The sequence below is a fragment of the Arachis duranensis genome, chromosome 3 (assembly GCF_000817695.3).
Source record: "Arachis duranensis cultivar V14167 chromosome 3, aradu.V14167.gnm2.J7QH, whole genome shotgun sequence".
NCBI classification, from domain to species: Eukaryota; Viridiplantae; Streptophyta; class Magnoliopsida; order Fabales; family Fabaceae; genus Arachis; species Arachis duranensis.
Window position 1 is genome coordinate 6,740,213 of NC_029774.3, and position 20,677 is coordinate 6,760,889.

The 20,677-nt window shown below is 36.4% G+C and overlaps 1 protein-coding gene across 1 annotated transcript in view; it reads right to left on the reverse strand.

Annotated features, from left to right (window-relative positions):
• Positions 1 to 8,462: 8,462 nt before the first annotated feature.
• LOC107477230 (ENHANCER OF AG-4 protein 2) overlaps positions 8,463 to 20,677 on the reverse strand; it is a gene marked incomplete in the record, with an annotated part of 12,852 nt that continues 637 nt past the window's right edge. Inside the window, 12 exon segments of the mRNA XM_052258115.1 lie at positions 8,463 to 9,548; positions 11,335 to 11,510; positions 12,260 to 12,361; positions 12,456 to 12,551; positions 12,813 to 13,343; positions 13,378 to 13,991; positions 14,670 to 14,857; positions 15,489 to 15,601; positions 15,744 to 15,852; positions 16,536 to 17,034; positions 17,119 to 18,909; positions 20,155 to 20,231. Coding sequence (XP_052114075.1) covers positions 12,291 to 12,361; positions 12,456 to 12,551; positions 12,813 to 13,343; positions 13,378 to 13,991; positions 14,670 to 14,857; positions 15,489 to 15,601; positions 15,744 to 15,852; positions 16,536 to 17,034; positions 17,119 to 18,909; positions 20,155 to 20,231 — 4,089 coding nt within the window.

The following is a 20,677-nucleotide window of genomic DNA, read 5'->3' on the forward strand; positions in this document are numbered from 1 at the left end:
GATGCTGGTGTGGGTAAGGTGGTAGGCTGTGATGGTGGTGCATGGGTGTTTGTAGGCTGTGAGGGTAGGACAGGGGTGTGTGGTGGCTGGGATGGGGGTGCAGGGGTATATGGTGGCTGGGATGTGGGTGCAGGGGTGTTTGAAGGCCTTGATGCTGTTGCAGTCATGGGTGCAGCCCTCCCTCTACCCCTTCCTCTGGCCATCCCTCCTGCTGCTCTTCCTCTCCCTCTCCCTTTAACCATCCTGGATCTAGCAGTTGCAGCAGGTGCAGATCCATTTACTTCATCAGCAGCAGCAGGTTCATTAGCAGCAGAGTCAACTCCTCCAGTTCCAGTTGCAGCATCAGATCATTGTGTGCCTTCAGGAGCTACAAGATGAAATAGCAATTAATAATAGTTCATCAACATATGAAGAAAATAACTTGGCAAACAATACCTGTCACTATAGGGTTTGGACAGAGTCTCCTATTGTGTCCGTATTGGCCACAATTACTACAGGTGACAGAAGTTCCAGATCTTCTATATTTTGTTTGTGTTCTGTTTTCATCGGGTTCCCTTATCCTAACCATCCTTGGCCTTCCTGGTTTAACTCTGAAAATTGGAGGGATGATGGTATCGCATTGTATCTTTGGCCACATATTTTCTCCATTAATTGGTGATATTGACTGCCCATATGTAGCAAGGTATGCTGCCTTGCTGTAATAGTTACTACAATAATCTTCCGGGCTGTCACCCTTCTCAAAGATAGCACAGCAAGCATGGGGACACGGCATACCACACAAACTCCAGAACCTACAACTACACCTCCCAGCCATCAAATCGACCACAAACCTTTCCATTATCATCCTGTTCTTATGGTGGACTTCAAACTTCAGGTCTCCTGCCCATTTAGCTTGCCACTCCATAGCTCTAACCGCGATGATATCTAGCCGTTTCTTTGGTTTTGGCAAAAGTGTACCCTCATACCTCTCTGCCTTCTTCTTTTTCTCTGCAAACCTTGTCATCAAATAGCACCTAATCCATTCAAACATTGTCAGAATTGGCTTGTCTCTTGCCTCTAGGATTTTTCCATTGAATGCCTCCGAGATGTTGTTCATCAACATGTCACTCTTGGCCAGAAATGTAAAGTGACTCTTTGTCCACAATTTTGGATCCAAAGCAAACAACTTCTCATAACAGTCTCTGTTGAGCTCCTTTAGTTGATTCATCCTTCTTTCCCATTCTTCCACATAGGTAGCTTTGGCAATAGACAGAATTAAGTCCCTTAGTACAGTACCACCCCCATAAGCTTTCTTACAGTTGGCATATAAATGCCTCAGACAAAGCCTATGCTCCAGTGTTGGCAATGCCTCTTCAAAGATTTGCATCAGCCCCTGTTTTATTGATTCAGTCCAGAACACAGTATACACAACATAGTCAGGTAAATGTTCACTAACATATGAAATTTTGAAGCTTAATGTTCAAAAGCTTAGCCATTGCATCTAAACATAGCATCACTAACATATCAAATTTATGTTCATTACTTGATGCAAGTCTTCCGCTATAGTTCCTTCCACATGTATGCTTTCCATTCAACGTCTTGATCCGGAAACAGTCAGAACCCCCCACCTTACTCGCAAAAAAACCCACTTGCACTTTCCCTTTCTTCCTTTGCAAACAACTCTACACCTCACCTTATCATTTTTTCGAAACCTAATGTCCCTACCATTCAATAGGGCATGCTCCTTAACAGCCTCTTTGAATTGACTAAGTGATTTAAATTCCAGCCCCACCTGAAATTCATACTCTCTGTTCATTTCTGCCTCATTGTACTTAGGGAACCTCCTCTTTTTTATCATATCATCAGAGTCCCCCTCATAACTATCTATGTCATCAGTCTCATATCCATCAGATAAGCCCCCAACTTGCTCATCACCCTCCCTTAAACCTTCATCACCTTCAGCTGTGCCAGCTGCTGCAGTTCTCTCATCATTTAGTGGGCCAGAAAATCCCCCAAATGCATTTGATGGTGGATCATTATCCTCCACCTCAAACCAAAACTGATCATCATGGTCACCATCATCAGCACTATCATCAAATACCTCTTCTTCAGTAGAAGGCTCTGACTCAACATCCACTTCAACCTCTAGCAACCCATCATCATCAGCACTGTCCTCACATTCCTCTAGCACATAATCAGCATCAGTTGAAGTGATCTCAATCCCATTACTTTCTCTGGCTCCATCGACAACATATACCTCGCAATGTTTGCAAGAATTTGACACCAGTGACCTAGCCATTCTCATCGCATCCCCATCGGACTTCAACTCTCTAAGACCTGACTTCAAATCCATCCCAGGTTCCTTGTACCAGACCCTAGCGAAACCCTTATACCCTAGTTGCTTTAGCTGACTGACAATCTCTTGCAATGACCATTCATCAACCTCAAAATGTAAATCCTCCACAACCATTCCTCCTAAATACTCTAATCGTTGTCCACTGTCAACAAATTTGCCACCATGATAAATTTCGATACTGAAATTCAAATCACCCATAACTGCATACCAAAAAAAAAATAATGCCATAAATCCCTGTTCAAACACTTTCAGAAACAAAAGGAAGCTCTAATAAACAGAATGACAAACTTTCCCAGGAGAAAAGAACAAAAACCCTTCAATGAGTGAAACGTTGAGCGTTGTCTTACCTAGAGGAAGAAACAACGCCTACGACGATGGCAGTGATACCGAAGACGCCAAACCCTCCCGCAATATTCCGGTGGAGTTGATCTCTGCAGCTGAGCGAGTTGGGAAGCAAGGAATGCAAACGACTTTCTTCTCTAAGTTTGGGAGAAGAGACCGAACAGTTTCTAACTCTGAGAGGGTAAAATGGTATTTCAGAAAAAGTATGAGTGAAAGAGCATTAGGAATTTCACATAAAGTTAAAGAATCTTTAACTTAGGAACGGAATATTTCGTTAAATCTAACTGTTTGGTTACGGTAGGGACCTAATTGAAAAAAAAAATTGGGGGCAGAGACCCAATTGAAAGGAAAAAAAGTGTAGGGACCTAATTGAAAATTTCGCTAAACTATAAGGACCAACAGAGTAATTAAACCTAATATTTTTGATATGTAATCTTTAAAATTTTTGTGTTATGTACTAAAATTTCTGCCTTGTACACTAAATTTTTTGTGTTAAGTACTAAAATTTTTGTGTTATGCGTATTTTATTAGTTGGGTTTAATGTTCTAGGCACGTAGTCTTTTAAAAATTTTTATTGTGCATTAAAATTTTCTATGCTAGGCATCAAAATTTTTGTACTCTAATTTTCAAAATATATATAGAAAAAGAAGATGAAGAAGATGATGACGATGATGTTAGAATATAATTAGGATCAATTAGTATTATTTAGTATATCTGAATATTTATTATAGGAGATTACGTCTTTATTATTACGATTCTCTTAGTACCTATAAATACCCTTTCATATTGTATTATTCCAAACAATTTGAATAGAGAACTTGAACATAATGAATAATACACAAAAATACTTTCTTTAGCTTGTTCTCTTGTTTTTAACATGATATCAGAGTCATGGTATCCTCTTTGAAGAGAATAGGTTGTTTTTCTTGTGGTGAAATCACCGTAGTTTTTACATTTTTATCTATGCCATTCTTCTTTTCCTTTTGTCACTCATTTGATACTTTTTCACCTCACTGAACCTATTTTGTCTGTCTTGTGTTTTTTCGAGTCATATGATCAAACACCATTGTTATCCGCTGCTTACCTATTCTCATGAAGAAATCATATAGTTTTTGCTTTCTTTGCAGTTCTGTCTGCGTTCTCTCGTGACAGTTCCGTCTGCGTTCTCTCGTGGCAGTTCCGTTTGTATTCTCTCGTGGCAATTCCGTCTGCGTTTTCTTGTAGCGTCTGTGTTTCGTCCGTGTTTCCTTGTGGCAGTTTCGTCTGCGTTTCTTTCTGGCAGCGCTTCCTAGTGATAGCTCCGTCTGCGCTTCCTTCAGATTAGCGGCAGTTCCATCTGCACTTCTTTCCAGCAGTTCCGTCTGCACCCGTTTTATCAGTTTATGCAGTTTTTTTTCTCTTTATTTCGTTGTTTTAAATAAGTTTTAAACTCAAGTTGTCACTTGAGTTTGAGGGGGATGTTAGAATATAATTAGGATCAATTAGTATTATTTAGTATATCTGAATATTTATTATAGGAGATTACGTCTTTATTATTACGATTCTCTTAGTACCTATAAATATCCTTTCATGTTGTATTATTCCAAACAACTTGAATAGACAACTTGAACATACTGAATAATACACAAAAATACTTTTTTCAGCTTGATCTCTTATTTCTAACAGATAATAATAATGCCAGAGGATGAGAAAGAAAAAAGAAGGAAAAGAAATCAAACAAAATAATTAGCAACATAACGGTTTGCAAAAGAAACGCGCTATGACTACTTGATTAAATCCTTGATTTAAAAAAGTTTGAACGCCTAGCTTTATTGATAAATATATATGAAATTTTTGTGTAATAATTATATAATAAAAATTAATCAATTTTAAAATAATGTCACTTATATAGTTATATATATAATTAAGAAATCGAAGTTCTTTTGTCAATTGATATTGCTGTAAATTTGATTTAATTAAACTAAAATAATTTGCTTTACTATTTATCGGCTAAGAGCCTAAGACTAGAACACCGTAATACGTCCCAATAAACATGATCCAATGTTTTCAAAGGCCACAATTTCAGTGGGTTGTTTTATATTGGAAAGAACGATCACCGTTAATAACTTACAAACCATTAATATCTTTTCCTCCAACCTATCAATTATGTATACAAGAATAATTATATTTATTAAATTGTTTTTAGAGAAAAGTATTTATTTGTTTGACAAGAAAGAGAACCTAACAAAGTTTCCCAAAAACAGCAACAAATTTTGTTTCTCAAACTAACTTGTCCCAAAATCCATGCTTAGTTGAGGGACTTTGTTCCTACAACCAACCACATTTTCCATCCCTCAAAGTCTCAACCTTTGCATCCCAATCTGATTCCTTTTTATATAAAACAGATACCCTTTTCATTTTTACACATTTCAAATGCTTTTGTGTTGTTGAATTCCAATTTTATTTGATATTTTTTCGTTCTCTTCTTTTTCAAGTGATTTTCAAAATGGAAATGTTTATGTGGAAAGAGACTAATGGGTATTATCATGATCAATTTGCATGTGGATATGGTAAAAAGGTACCCAAAATGATGTCTTCTTGTGCATCACCTCCTATTGCACTTGGATGCATCCAACATTCTATCTCCAAACTGGACACGTTAGCTGGCATTGCAATCAAGTATGGTGTTGAGGTACTAGATTATCTTTTTAGGAATTTCGTGATTAAAATGGCACTTATAAATCAGCCTCCATGCATGTCATGTAACTGTTTTATTGTATATCACATGAGACGTTATTCACGCAATAAACTCTTAGATATGGTGATTAAAGTTTTTGTAGTACCATATACCAATCACTTATCATATGCTTTAATCATTTATTAGATTTAATATTAGACTTTAAGAATAAATTTGACCAATATTATTATCCACAAAACTCTGAAACAATCTTTTGGCATCCTGCAAACAGTATTTAAAATAATTGTTGAATTATTTTGGTTTGCTTGTTTCTCTCTAGAATTTTGAGCATTTTAATTTGCTTTGGAAAACTGTAGGTTGCAGATATAAAAAAGGTGAACGGGCTTGTTACAGATCGTCAAATGTTTGCTTTAAGGACCCTCCACATTCCTCTACCTGGAAGGCACATTCCAATCTCCCTTTTCACAAGTTTATTCAATTCAGAACATCACAAAATTATTTATGCTTTCAGAAAGCTCTTGTTAGGGCGCTATCCATGCAAAGTTTGATAACTTGATCATCGTCCATTTATGCTTAAGCTTTCAAATTATGATATTTAAGTATTTCCTTGTCTTTTTTTTTTTTTTTGGCATTAAGTATTTCCTTGTCTAAATGAACATTTTGGAATATCTTTATACAAAAAGGTTAAACAAACATAAACTTAAATTGTTACCATATAAATTGCTTATATAGGTCAAACTATGAACATTAACATGTTTGTCTCTCAAATTCTTTTCTTTGATATGAACATAACCTGGGTAAATATATTTGAGTAATTAGATTTTATATATTTGTTTTTATAGATTTCAATACAAACTTCCCTTCAAAATCATTATGGTCTGAGTGTTTATTTTCCATTAGCATTTGAATTATTGTTGATTTTAGATATTATAACTCTGGTCACAGTCCAATCGAGGTAGCAAGCTCGAAACTGTCTGAATCATTCCGGTCCCTAGAAGCGAATTCTTCTGGACAGAAGCTCGCTGCATCCATGAACGCTTCACAAGGCTATTATGGAAATGTACCAACAGACTTGGAGGCAACAACTTGCAGCAAAGATTCATCGGATTCGGCAACCTCCAGTCGGCCATGTCACCACCAGAAATCTAGGAGTTTGGCTGAAAGCATTTTGGATGAGGTTATGCAGAAGTCAGATATGGAGCACAACAACAATAAACGGAGTACTGAATCGGACATTAGGGCTACAGAGATCCTCATGAAGGAAGAGAGTATTGTTGGATTGCCATCAAGAAAAGGAAATAGCTTAGCTCTGAGACAGAAATCTGCTAGCAGGGTTGCATTGCATATGGGAGGTGATTTTCTAAATGGTGTGAGGAGATCATCAAGTACTTCATGCTTGCAAGCTCAAGGTAACACCAATTCTTCAAACATGAGGTCTAATTCAAGGAGCCACATGAAACAAGATTATTTCATGTCATTTTCAATTCCAAAACCAACCTCAACTGGAAGAACAAGCAAAGCTGCAATTGATTAGTTTTTTCCTTGCCAAGTTAACAAGAAAAAAGAAAAATAGAAAAATTCTCTCGTATCCTAACATCAAATTTCTGGTTTGGAAACCGAGATGAAGTAGATCAATCATAATTTAGTAATTGTTTGTATGTATTAAAATTTATTTTCCTTTAATTATAAATTAACCCCTTTAAACCATTTTAACTACAATTTTAAGGAATTGAGTAAATTTCAAACCCATTTTAACTACTACATTATTATTTGTCCCTAACGCTATAGGTTGATTTTAAAAAAACTACGACGTATATCCATAATTTAGTTCTGAGCTCCATTGCAGTGGAATGAGAATATATATTGCTGCATATGATATAAGAATTTCTATATGATGTAATCAGAAAACGGAAAAATTAAAAAGGTTTCCTCAGCGAGATATTGTGACGCTTCTCAAATATTCTAGCAATAGGAAAATATAGTCAAATCAACTACAAAGACAAAACAACAAACTAAAAGTAACATAAGCTGCACAATTTACAACAATAATAATTACAGCATTGGTGCTTATGAAAGGTAATTACACGATTCAAGGAATGATTAAGGCGTGGCTATGCTACCCATTAGAAAATATAAATAAAGCTAAGACCTATGAATGATGCTCATAAAAGACTAGACCCAAGTGCAATTTTTGTTTGGCAAATTCAAGTTGTTCACCTTAGAAAATCACGCGGATACGTCGTAGTTGCATTGTTCCAGAAATATCCTGTGGTCGTTTCCCTCTATGCTAATGTCGTTGTTGAATTTTGATGCAAACTCTCTTTTCCAAACTTCGGCCACAACCTCGAGTTAATCTTACACGATCATTTTTGATATTGTGACGAGCCCCATAACTTATTATTGACATAATTTACATCGATGATATATAATAATAGCAATAATTCAATGTAATGACTAATGACCATATCAAAAGGGTACAACATGTGCCAATAATTGGAGAGTTAGGATCTTAAAGTGAGAATTTTACTTTAATTCAATAAAATGGAATTATTCCCATTTTTAATTTTCTTGATCCAATAGTAAAACCTTTTACACTGAAATACTCACTTTTCAGAGATCCAAATTCAAAATGGAACATGCTAGATGCAAATCAAACAATTTACACAAACGATGCGTTGCATGTGTTCAGTGAAACACCAATTAGTATTAGGAGTTCAAGACCTAGCCCCAGCTCAATTTGAATTGAATGTGCTACAAACTAAGTGAGTTGCAAGATTGAACACCAGTGTATAATCCTTTCACCTTGCATCAGTTCAATATGAATCAGAACATATTATTATACTTTTTCATTTAACTTTTAATTTGGTAACCATTCATGTTGGACAAACAAGAAACCCATAGTATTGTTTTACTTTATGTATATTATGAAACAGCCAAATGGTGAGAGTGAGAGGGATGAGGGATTAGTTAAATAAGATGAAAGCATATGCTCCATAGGTTTCAATGATCAAACACAGATTTTACCAAGTGCTTTTAGGAATAAAAAACCAGTAACACAGACAAAAAAAAAAAAGCACTATATATATATTAGAAGTTGAAGACCGTGGCATATTACACTCTCCAAGGTAAGGGAACTTTTGCAAATTGAATACTGACGATTGAAGCCAGTGATGGACGGTGAGTGCCTCAGGAGTATGAAAAACCCTCAAACCCATGAACCAGTGATAGGAAAATAAGAGATAAAAAAATGAAGAATATACTCAGTCACGATCACAAGTTATAATTAGTCATGATAACAACTTCTATGACCAGCTACAAAGCCGCATTCAATTTAGATGTCTGCAACACTGATACTATGCATAATCTCTAGACAAGAGTCTGCTTATTTTAATAAGCATTAGGGTAGCTTAAATGGAATCCAATAATGCATTCAGGTAGCATCTTGATCTAGTATCAGAAATTAGGTTTGGGGGAAAACAATGCTGACTGGATGCAATCCAGCAGAAATTCACCAGTAAATGCCGCTATATACGGTAACTAAATTGATGTCAATCAGGATGGGATCACATGATTTCACAATATGAAGATGTAGAAAAGTTGATCACTTTTACAGACAGGACATATTTACTTATGTAGATAACTCAATACACTACATCCCAGTGAGCAAGTTCAACATGTCAGAAATAGACTTGTGACGACAAAGTAATTAGTTTCAGTCCTTGTAAAGATCATTTTTGAATACAGTCAATTGGCAAAAGGTAGAATCAGCCAAAGACCAAACATCTATGCAGCTCCTAACAAAACTTTCCTATTTCCACTGATGCAAGAATTAAAGAAACTATGCTCTTCTGCCTGGCGAAATGTATGCATTAAACAGTATCTATAAAAGAAACCTAGACATTTTAATGTACAATACTATGTTAGCTCGAGATGTTTTACTAGAGATTCTCAAAACATCATGAGAACCGTCTTTACAACTATAGATGCTACTGCTAGAAAGGAACTTAAGGAAGTCAGTAAACAACTAAAAATACATAACTAATAAACTAACGTGTTGTCTGCTACGAAATTCCATGACAAATATTTACCTCAATGAGAAGGAGTCATTGCAAGCAATGAAGTTGACCTTATTTTTTGTTCAGTGACCACATTCAAAACATGACATAGCAATAACCATCTTTGTTTTGCCAATACCTGAAACAGCCAAGTTATTCAGAATTCATCTCCATGAATAAAGAATTGTTAACGGATAACAGAACATGTGTGTGTACCCTAAAAGCGGATTATAAGAGCCATCTCTTCTATTAAAAAATTGAAAAAACATTGGGGAACAAACTGTAATGTTAAACTCTTATAATAATACCCAGAAACATGCATCAACAACAACAAAGCCTTGTTCCACATAACATGAATTTACAATCGAAATGTAAAGCCATCACATAGGACATGAAAGAAAAAAGATTAACAGCAAACAAGAGCAGGATCAACCGGTAAATACAAGGTGTCAAGATTATGATAAGATATTTATATTATCAAGCCATAGCTTCTTGTGCTTGTCCATAAAAACACTACTTGCAGAAGTGAAAGTGATTTTTAATTAATATAAATTACACAAAAAACGATGCCAACAGCAATTCTTTGTAATTTTGATGAAGATCATGCAATGGTTTATCAACAAACAGATGGCTTCTACAGTTACTCCCATTGTACCAAAAAGAAAAAGTTACTCTCAAATATTCATTTAAAAGCTACTGTAGAAGGACATCACTAATTTTTTAGGGATTCCATCAAAAAGTTTAGAAGGACAAGAAATGGCCCCCTAGTGTTCCTAAAATAAACAAGTACTGCTACTCATTGGGAAATCAGATAATGTCATTTAATTCTGCTGAAGTTTGCAAAATTGTTTAGAGATGATTCACTTCTTTTTTCCCTAAATCTTTACCCTATTTTATGTGACATCCTAGACAAAAGAAAGTTCTATATATGTTTATTAAGGTAATCCTAGTTCAGATGGCCATAAATCCTGGAATGTTCACACGCTAGTACAATTCAGCAACCACGAACCAAATCTTAACAACTGCTCTCAAAGAATCCAAAATATCAACCATACCAAAAAAAGGCAAAAGAAATAAAGGAAGATCAAGGAGAGAGAATAAAACATGCACTATTCAACCAACAACCAGACAGTAGCAACTGAGAATAAGTTACATGGCTAGAAAAGTAAATGCCAAATGCAACTGAAGATGCCAGTCTAGGGCAGCATCAAAGCAATTTGCTTAAATGGCATAGATTTAGATACACCATCCACCCACCTCCAGCACATGGATGGCTATATATATGTGTGTGTGTGTGTGTAATAATAATAATAAAAGACATTCTATAAGCATATTTGAAAATGAATGGTAAGTAAATAAAGGTAGAAAGCATTAGTTTCTTGTAGATGATGATGATTTCAAATTTTAGATACATAGTTATTTCCTAGAACTTGAAACCAGGGTTATAATTTTCTAAACAGAAAAAAGAAGAAAAGAAGGTTTCAATGAAGCTTTAGAATCTAGTTAGTACTCCAAAGCATGGCATCAAGGAGAAAGGAAATAGGAGCTGCCCATGAATGCATAACTAAAATGATGGTTCAGTTGTACAAAATTAACAAGAACGACAATATTAACATCATGCACAAATCACCCGAATTTATTTTCTTCCCTGATAAACATGACAGAAATAGTTCTATGAAAAAACATACAAAACCAATTTCACATGTAGAGAGCTTAGAATACTAGGTATTCGGGTCATTAAAAGGCACTATTTATTAAGAAAATGCAAGAGAAGGGAAAAATATAATTTGAAAATAAATAAACGAAGCCGATGGTAAAATAAACATCTGTTTATTCTAGTCAAAATTGGGTACTTGAAACTGAAGATCTATAATATATATATATGTTAGTAATAATTACAAGGGATGAGAAACAGATAAACTAACCAAGTCAGAATATGGGCCTAAAATGGAAGCAAATCTTTCTGGGATACATTGTCAGGAAAATTACAATATACACAACCCTGCCAAAAAGCCTCCACAAGTTTTCAAAAATTTCTTGAGGTGAACCTAACTTTGGAGGCACAATATGCAACCTTGAATGTGATCCACCAGCAAGACCACTGAAAGATAACACGAAGGCATAAATCAGTGCAGTGGCAAGAAAGAAGAGAACCTTAGAAACACGTTCTTTTTTCCTTGAATGAAAATTGAACAAGCACAGTAATAACCTAAAACCTTCTACTACCAAGTTCAGTACATGAATACCATGTATAATAAACAAATCCTTTCTCCTTGTATAGAGAAATAAACTATGGAGAAGTTTGGGGAAAGATCCATGAATGAGGAAATCCAATCCAAACTCAAATAATGAAGTGTATGACTATACTTAGGATTTTTAAAAAGATATGTTAACAATATTTAGACTTTCAATCATGTGATATGAATCTTTTCCCCCTATTTTCTTGCCATTCATTTTTCTTTTCTTATTTTTAATGAAAGGCAAAATTCACTGGAAAGAGGAAACGAGTACAACAAACAAATGGAGGAAAGCAATATCTCAAATTTTTGTCACTGAATCCATGCAAGCACAAAGACAAGTTCGGAATGATGAACAAACTAAAGATGTCCCCAACAATTTGCAAACTTTGCAAAGCACATCCAAGATTTTCAACATAACAGCCTCATGTGAGCAATAGAGACACTGCATTCCATTTAACAGTTTCATACATGCCATGCACTTTTATCTGAGAGATAATGGAAAAAAATTAAACGATTGGCATTGTGATGTATAGTTCAACTAAACAGACAAACCATTATGCAGAAATCAATTGTTCTAAAACAAGAAAATAATAAAAGAAAAAAAACTTACATGATATTGTTAAGAATACTCCAGTAAAATTTCAAGTCGGTCTCCAACAATTCAGAGCAGGCATGTCAGGCCTACAAGGCAACATCTGGGGAATACCATGTCCTGAAGAAGGAGGAGTTTGATCCATATCATATGTTCAAACACAGTAGGGAAGACAATTAAGATAATCAGTGCAATGTGAAAATTATCTAGTGACCTGATGTTGGTGGAGCAGCAGGTATGTTATTTGGCATTGCATGCTGGAAGCCTATGTTGCTTACTGGTGGTCTTTCAACTGGTGGCCGGAAATGACCTTCATAACCATTACCAAAAAACAAAACATTCATTTTACAACATTCAAATTGTTATTACAAAAAACACACACTGATAGCTACAGAGATTCAAACCACCCAAGGGGAAAATAAAACAAATCTAAATTATTATCTTTATAAATAATAAAGGTAAGATACCACCATAAGTTCATAACTGACTTTAGTAAATGATAAATGCATAATAAAAGTTAAACAGTCATAATTCATATATTTGGTAGGCTAAGCTACATATATCCATGTACCTTCTTGCCCAAACGGTGGACCAGAGCATGAAGGATTTTGCCCTCTCCAAACACCGTGTTGATTGTTCGTTTTAAATTCACTTGACGACATTCTCCATTGGTCATCAGCAACAAATTGCCTCCGGCCATCTGGAATGGATGGCAAAGGGAAAGGTGGATGGAATGAATGTGGAGGATGCTGCTGACCCGTAGGGTTTGGAAAAGAGTACTGACTTGACGAACTTTGGGGTGGGGCAGGATGTCCCGGTCTTTGAGCAAACGGTAGATTACTCTGTTGAAATTGATGGTTGGCTTGGGGAACTTGCACATTTGCATACATATCATTTTGTCCATATTCTAATTGCCTTGAAGGGTTAAAACCAGAAGGTGGTTCCTGGGTGCTGCAGGCTGCTGTTGGTGCAAAAGCAGCTGCTTGTGGGAATATTTCATTCTTCGCAACTGCATTACCGTGACCTCCCGGAAAAGCATTCCCAGCCATTTGAACAAACTGATTACCCTGGCACAGAGGGAAGTGTTTGCTAATATCAGTAATTAATATATATATATATATATATATATATATAACCTAACTGCGGAGACGACTGATGTGATGGCTGAGGTGGCCTTATTGACTGGGAGAGGTGCGAAGGGCGAGCAACTCCAGATGATTGTGGAACCAATGGCAGTGTTGGGCACGAGGGTGGTAAAGGAGGAGGTGGGGGTTGCAACATTGGAGGTGGTGGAGGTGGGGGTGGAGATGGAGATGATGGAGGAGGTGGTGGTGGAGGTGAAGAAGGCAAAGGTGGGGGTGGAGGAGGTGAACCAGGTGGTAATGGAGGAGAACCCTCCACAGAAGTGGGTATCTCTGCTGAAATGTTTGAAGTAAGATCCAAGTTCCTATCTGATCCTTGGGGTTGCAAATCTACTTCATCAGAACTATTATGAAATTCAGTCCTTTCGTCCTTCAGGTGGCCTGAAACATCTTCCATTTCTAGTTCGCCATCCACATCCTCCAAGATACAATGGCGCTTGTCATTTGGGGTAACAGTAGAAGTTTCCGATTCCCCAAGGGTGGGCGTTAGATGTGCTGGAGATGCATCATATGTATCCTTACTTGAATTAACCGGTAAATCATCATCTTCCTCATCGTCATCAAATGGTTGGCAAGATAAAAAGCCAGGCAGCTGAAATGTAGCATTACTGATATACAGTATCCAGGAATATAGCGCGAGTCAGAAATCAAAATTACTTTGAGAAAAAATTTAAAATATAATAGCTTAATTCAAAACAACAAATAGACAATAAATATTTATGTGGTTAATCAGAACTCCAGCCAAGGAAAATGTAAAATGTGCAAATAAGTGATTTCTGCTTCCCTGTGATATGATCAGCTTTTTAAGTGAATATATAGCTTATACGGCCAGATTTTTCAAGTTATGCCAGTTGTTTAAGAGGATACCCAATGCCTTCAGTTTAAAGTTTTCTTGTTTCTCCCCCCAAAATCATAGTATTATAATTGGAATCCAAACATGATTACACAATTCATTCACCACTAGATACTTGACAATAAAAAGCAGCAGAAAACAAGCTTTTGAAAAAATAAGTATGACTGGAAATAAATTGACATTTATGAGAAATTATGATACTAGTTTTTGACAAAATAAGTATTGATTTGAGAAAATTTCAAGCAATCATCCTTTCATCTGCACCCTAAGCTATCAGCCTACTTTGTCACCTTAGCTTAACTATGATGAGCCAACTTCCAAAAAATCAGTTAATATTGAAATGGAAAAATTATAATTGTTGGAAGAAGATAAATGTTATACAAGCAATCAATCAATCATGTGTGTCTGTGTAAGTATGAAATTAACATCAGACCTGCCATATTCATCAACAAGCATGCCTTCCATTTCTCTGATTGGGTCATCCACCGACCGCTCAGCTCTAGATGGGCGCCTGAGGGAAAGGCTAACTGTTATATCATCATTTGAAACTCCAATCTCATCCATGTGACGGCGAAGAACTGATTCAGGCAAAATTTTCCTCTCAAGCCACAGCCTTAGAACCTGCATGAAATAAAAAATATCACGGATGTGATATCTCCCTAGCATACTCATGCCTCCATTTTACTCAGCAAGTATTATGCAGGGATAGCCTAATGACATTAACGATAGAGCCAAATCACATGCCCCGTTTCACATTCTCACCTGACATTCATGTAATTTGGATTTCAAATTCAGAAAATAAGCCTGCTACTTTCCTTTTAAAACAAGCTGTTTATGTTTGCCCCTTCATGTTTGGAGCAGTATCTACATGTACATTCTAAAGATTTTCATAAGAAAAAAGGAGTGCAGTTGCAATTCAAAATTTAATAGCAATGTCCTGTTTCACCATTTTATAATGTATTTGATTGGAGCAAAATTCCCACATTTGTTAGAGCTCTTTTCACTCCTAATCATGTGCCAGGATAGGCTGTTTATGGCTTCCTCTAGGTCTGTAATAGCAGCTTCCAGGCAATTGCCATGATTGATATACAAAGAGACTGTGTGCCTTTGTTGGGTCTTTAATTGTTTCTTTCTATCCTGTAATTCTCTGTCCTTTGGAGGATGTCTTAGCCTCCCCTAGTTCGACTCTCCTTACTTCATCTCAAATAAAATTCATGTTGTCATTACGAACAGAAAAAAAAAAATAGCTGACCTTCAGACACTGACGACGATTCTCACGCGCATTAGCCCCAGGGGGAGCAGCAGCACCAAGAAGGCGTGGCAATGCTGCTTGAACTATAGGGATGTAGGAGGCTCCAGCAATGCCTGAAAAACTCCATATAATTATAAATATAGGTGCCATGAACAGAATACTATATAAACTTGCAACGTGGAAAGAAAGTGAAAACAGAAATATCCATAATAAATGCTAGTAGGAAAAAAAATGCTAAAGAATAAGCTTTCCCACCTTTCTGATTATGCGAGCACTGGGTGATGGAGTCCACAAGAAAGAACAAATCCACCTTGCGGTGAAAACTAGTTTCACTTTCCAGCTTTCTGATGAGAAGTTCAACAACCTGCACATTGGACATGGATGTGAATCCACTGTAGGACCAGGAACACTAATTACTAAATTAACATGACAGACAAATCAGTTAATAGTAATAATGTCTTAGCAAATAACCAATATATATTCACATTCCAATCTATGATAACTAAATAAATGAGAAAAGGGAACAAACCAAAATCCTAACCTTCATTAGTCCAAGATGTTCCTATTCCAAGATTTTCTATATGACCAATAAAAATATAAGTAATAAATTAACACAGAGGCACAAGTAAACTAATAGTAGGAACCCACAAACTACAGCTGAAACCATATTACCAACAAAAACAATAATGTTCCAACTTCTAAATCATTTATTCTCAGGCTCAGCAAATGCTTAACTTCAGCACTCATTCACATGGGGTTCCCCATTACAACTACGCTGAACACTGGTTTAGTGGATACCAACTAGTTTTACAATTCCAACCCAGTTAATCAAAAAACTTCTCATAATCACATCAATGTGATGATGTAATCTCACAAAGCAACATACTGAGACAGTGATTGAGAACAGTATTATAATATTCAACCTACTTAATGTATTATTAAATTCAATTTAATGGTTCATTCATATAGATTCACAAAGAAAACAGCAGGAGGCATGAATCACTATTTGATAAATAGATTAACTTGCAATAATAGGGCGGACCAGACCTCATTGGCAATGCCATACTTAGCACAGTCAATGGCAAGGCGAGTTGCACGCCCAATACTGTCCTTTGTTCTTGACAATGTTTCAATCATTCCTTCAAAAGCATCACGAGCAACAGCAGCCTCAGTGCCTCCACTAAGCGAGCCCCCTGGACCCCTTTGTACTGAACCAACTCTTACGTCCTCGATTTCCTCAGTATCAGGTTGATTTTGAGAAGCCGAGAGAGGATCATTGGTTGATGGAGATGCCAATGTTGGATTCTCATAAACTGCCTGCACATCTGCCTGTGTAACATGGCCTGAGGCAGGCAGAAATGACTGAACTGTGGATGGGCTAGGAGTCCCTTCTTGAATATTGTGAATGCTAAGAGGAAAACTTTGAGAATGAGCTTGTCTTCTTTTCGCCTGAGCAACCGCAATCAGATGCTTCATACTTTTAGCAGCTTCTGGAGTCCCAGAACCAATATATAAACTGCTTTTTTCTTCCATGCTTACATCCAAACTGCAATAACATAATCAAGGTAAGAAAGGAAAAAGTTAACAGAAAATGATTCCAAGAAATGAAAGGATTCATAAGCAACTATACCGATGAAAAGCATCAGCCTCCTTTAAACCACCTGTTGCCGCAGGAACTTCAGCATCCTGCTGCAATCTTTTTGGAGTAGTTTTAGAAATTTCTACTGAAGATCCAAGCTTCTTTTTATGAGATGCAGTCTGATTCTGAGAAGTACTTATGTTATTAGAAGACTTTGAAAATCCATGAGCAGCCTTCTTTTCAGTAGCACTACTGGAAACTTTAAGTGAAGGTTTGGAAGCTTTATGTTGCTCGGCAGTTGACTTTGCTGCAGGAACAGACTGAGGTGATTTTACTGGAGACCCAGTGCGCAATTTTGCCACCTTTGAAGGAATTTGCTTTGGATCGAATTTTTCAGGACTATTATGTACAGGAATAATTTCATCAGCTTTCTCTTTCCCAGGCTGCTTAGAAGATGAGATATCATTATTTAACAGAGAAGATGCTTCTTTCGAAGGGATATGCTCAACTTCACTAAAATTTTTGTGAACTGGCTGAGCATGATCAGATTTCTCTGGTTGTGCCTTGTTACTCTTCAAGACCTCCGGAACAAAAGATGGTGACTTAATACTTTTTACAGCTCCTCCATGAATAGGAGTTTTAGGTTCATCCTCATCGTCATCATCACAAAGGCGAACAGCTCTGCGTTTCCGCGGTCCTGGTTTTACCATGACATTATTTGCATCAGCCTTCAGTCTAAGAGAACTCTTCTCTATCTTCTCATCAGAAGCAATGCTACCAGAATCAGAGATAACTTGTCGTACATGGCTGTGAACTTTGGTCCCTGGTAGTGCCTCAGAGCCAGAATCATCAGAACCTACACCAATGTGACTCCTTGATGGCATGCTTTTTTCCATTTTCAAATTTGATATGGACCTTTTCAACTCTGGCTTTTTAGAAACTTTTTCTTCAACAGTAGAACCAGGAGAAGTGCTTCTATCATCTTTGGCATCCATGCGCTTAAGCTTCTTGGTATTCTTTGCATGTATTTGGATCTTCTTTTGCTTCCCAGAATCTTTGGAATCAGCCTCCTCAGAATCCAGGCTTCTTTTAACTTTTAATAAGGTCTTATTTTTTGTTCCAGTATGATCCTTTGAGTCTGAATGAAGAATATCAAGAGAATCTGATTTAACAGAAAATGAATTTTTCCTTTTTTTCCCACTTTTCAATGTCTCTCCAGATCTGGAAAGATTAGCACCCTCAGTAGAGTCTCCTTTCATTGAAAATGACCCAGCAAAAGATCCACCATTTTGATTTCGATCATCTGCAGCATCATTTCTTTTTGAGTCGGTACCAAGCTTTCTAGGCTTGCTTCCATTTGTCAAAAGACTATGCACACCTTCTTCTTGTCTAAAAACACCAGCATTCTTTGCAGCATTAGATTTGTTAGCATTCTTTATAACTGGACTAACAGATAACTTATTTTTTACCACAGGTGAAGAACTTTCAAGGTTAGGTACAGAAAGCTTCTCATCTTGCCTTTCATGTTCTCCAATTAATTGAGCAGAGTTCTCAAAAGTAGAGCAAGCATTGCTATCTTTCTCACTGTTTGATACCGCAGCATCATTAGTGTCTGCTATGTTACCCACTCCTCCATCAACGGAAGGAGCCTCTGACCCAATATTAGAGTTATCAGTATCATCTGTCAAACCACTAGGCTTCGGTCTCTGTATTTCATCAAATGCTGCGCAGATTTCCTTCACAGCTTGAGTAAAGTACTTAGTCTTGCCTTGACCCCGTGCAGACAACTTATTTTTAGACTCACTGGTAAAAGCCTGAATATCTGCAGGGGCAACAAAAGCTCTGCGAAAGAACATAACATGGGTGTGAGCAAACAATCTAATTAAAAAGAATAGATTAAGAAGTATTAAAGGAAGAGTTTCATAGGAATCACTAAATAAAGTTACTCAGGTATTTGGATTAAGGTCAGCAGACTATTTCTTCACTCTCTTATATAGTTGTGAACTCATTACTCATGTTTCTTGTTTTTGCCCTGTCTATTTTGTTTATTATAACTTGAGGGGCTATGTCTTCTGGATATTACACCTTTTAACATAATGATTCGCATATATCATTGACAAAAACAAGTCATTAAACCTGCCTCAAATACTCTATTTCACTTTCAGGACACTAAATATATAGCATAATACAAGTTTTTCAGATTTTTTTTGTTACCAAGTGATTAGGAGTTTCTTCCTTGCCATGAGTTTTCAGCACAAGTCAGAAAAACAAAAGGCATGTGTGTTGTCAAAACAACAAGACTAAATGTCTCTTGAATAGATAAGTGAATCAGATTAATATAAACTATTCTTGTGTTCCCCTAATAGCTACACGTCCAGAAGAATAGGTCCTACCTTCCTAGATAGATTGCAAAAACAATTTCATACTGTTATTAATGAAGTCCGTTATTTATATCCACCAGTTTGGGACAAAGAACACAACCACCTCGAATCCATATAATTACCAAATATTCGAAATAGACGTATACCACATACATGTTGATGCGAACAGAAAAATTCAGAATTATATAATAAGTGGTTAATAAGTAAATAAGATTGTTGTCATGTAAGTTACATTATGTAATGACTAATAATAGTATAATACTGCTCCTTGAACACCACAGTGCAAGAAATGCTAAGTTGGACTTTAGTACTTCAATGTAACTTTGTCTCGGCTTGTATGCCAAAGAAACCACTTGAACAAAAACCAAAACCAAAAGCTAAAGCCTGTAGGCTTTGAACAGATGTCATATGGATAAATAGTAATGAAACTTGTGCGAAGGTTTTATTTCCGATATTCCATCTATTTCATTGTTATCAACTTTGTACTTCCAGAATCAAAATTATAGTGCGACATTTCAACTTAAGCTTGTTCCACTCCACTCATAATGGTCCTTGTTTAATTTTCTTCATCATGACTTACAAAAGGCAGTCCAGAAGAACTGAATACCATTCAGCTCTAATTACTTAACAATCTAATTATTCATATATTTCTAATTCTTAACCAAATGCTGATTACCCAGGAAAAAAAATTCAAAGAAGGACTTACATTTCTTTAGTACCGAAAAATTGAACAAAATATTTCTTTGGATCAGGGGGCTTCTGCCAATCTTCAGGCCTGCTTATCTAAAAAGAAAGAAGCAACAAAAGCACTTAACAACTTAATGTTCAGCGACCATAGTTAATGCTACTAGTTAACCGCATAGCATGATAGCAAAGCAGAAATATTACATAAAGAGGAAAGGTAGCATGCTAGCATGTTGTAAATGCTCGTAAAACAAATAAACCGAAAATCTTAGCTATATCCCACTAAAGGAGTCTCAGCACACACTAAATAAAAGTAAAAGAAATCCCTCATCTTCATCTCAATCAACATCACAAATCACAAAACTTAACAATGACAATACCGAAGCATCAGTGCCACACAGAGATTTCACATTGCAGCACAGTAATATTCACATGTAGGGGGAAAAATCCATTATTTATTTATTCAAATTCGAAAACAGGAAAAGAGGGTCGACGAAGAGAGAGAGAGAGAGAGAGAGAGAGAGAGAGAGAGTTGAGAGACCTTG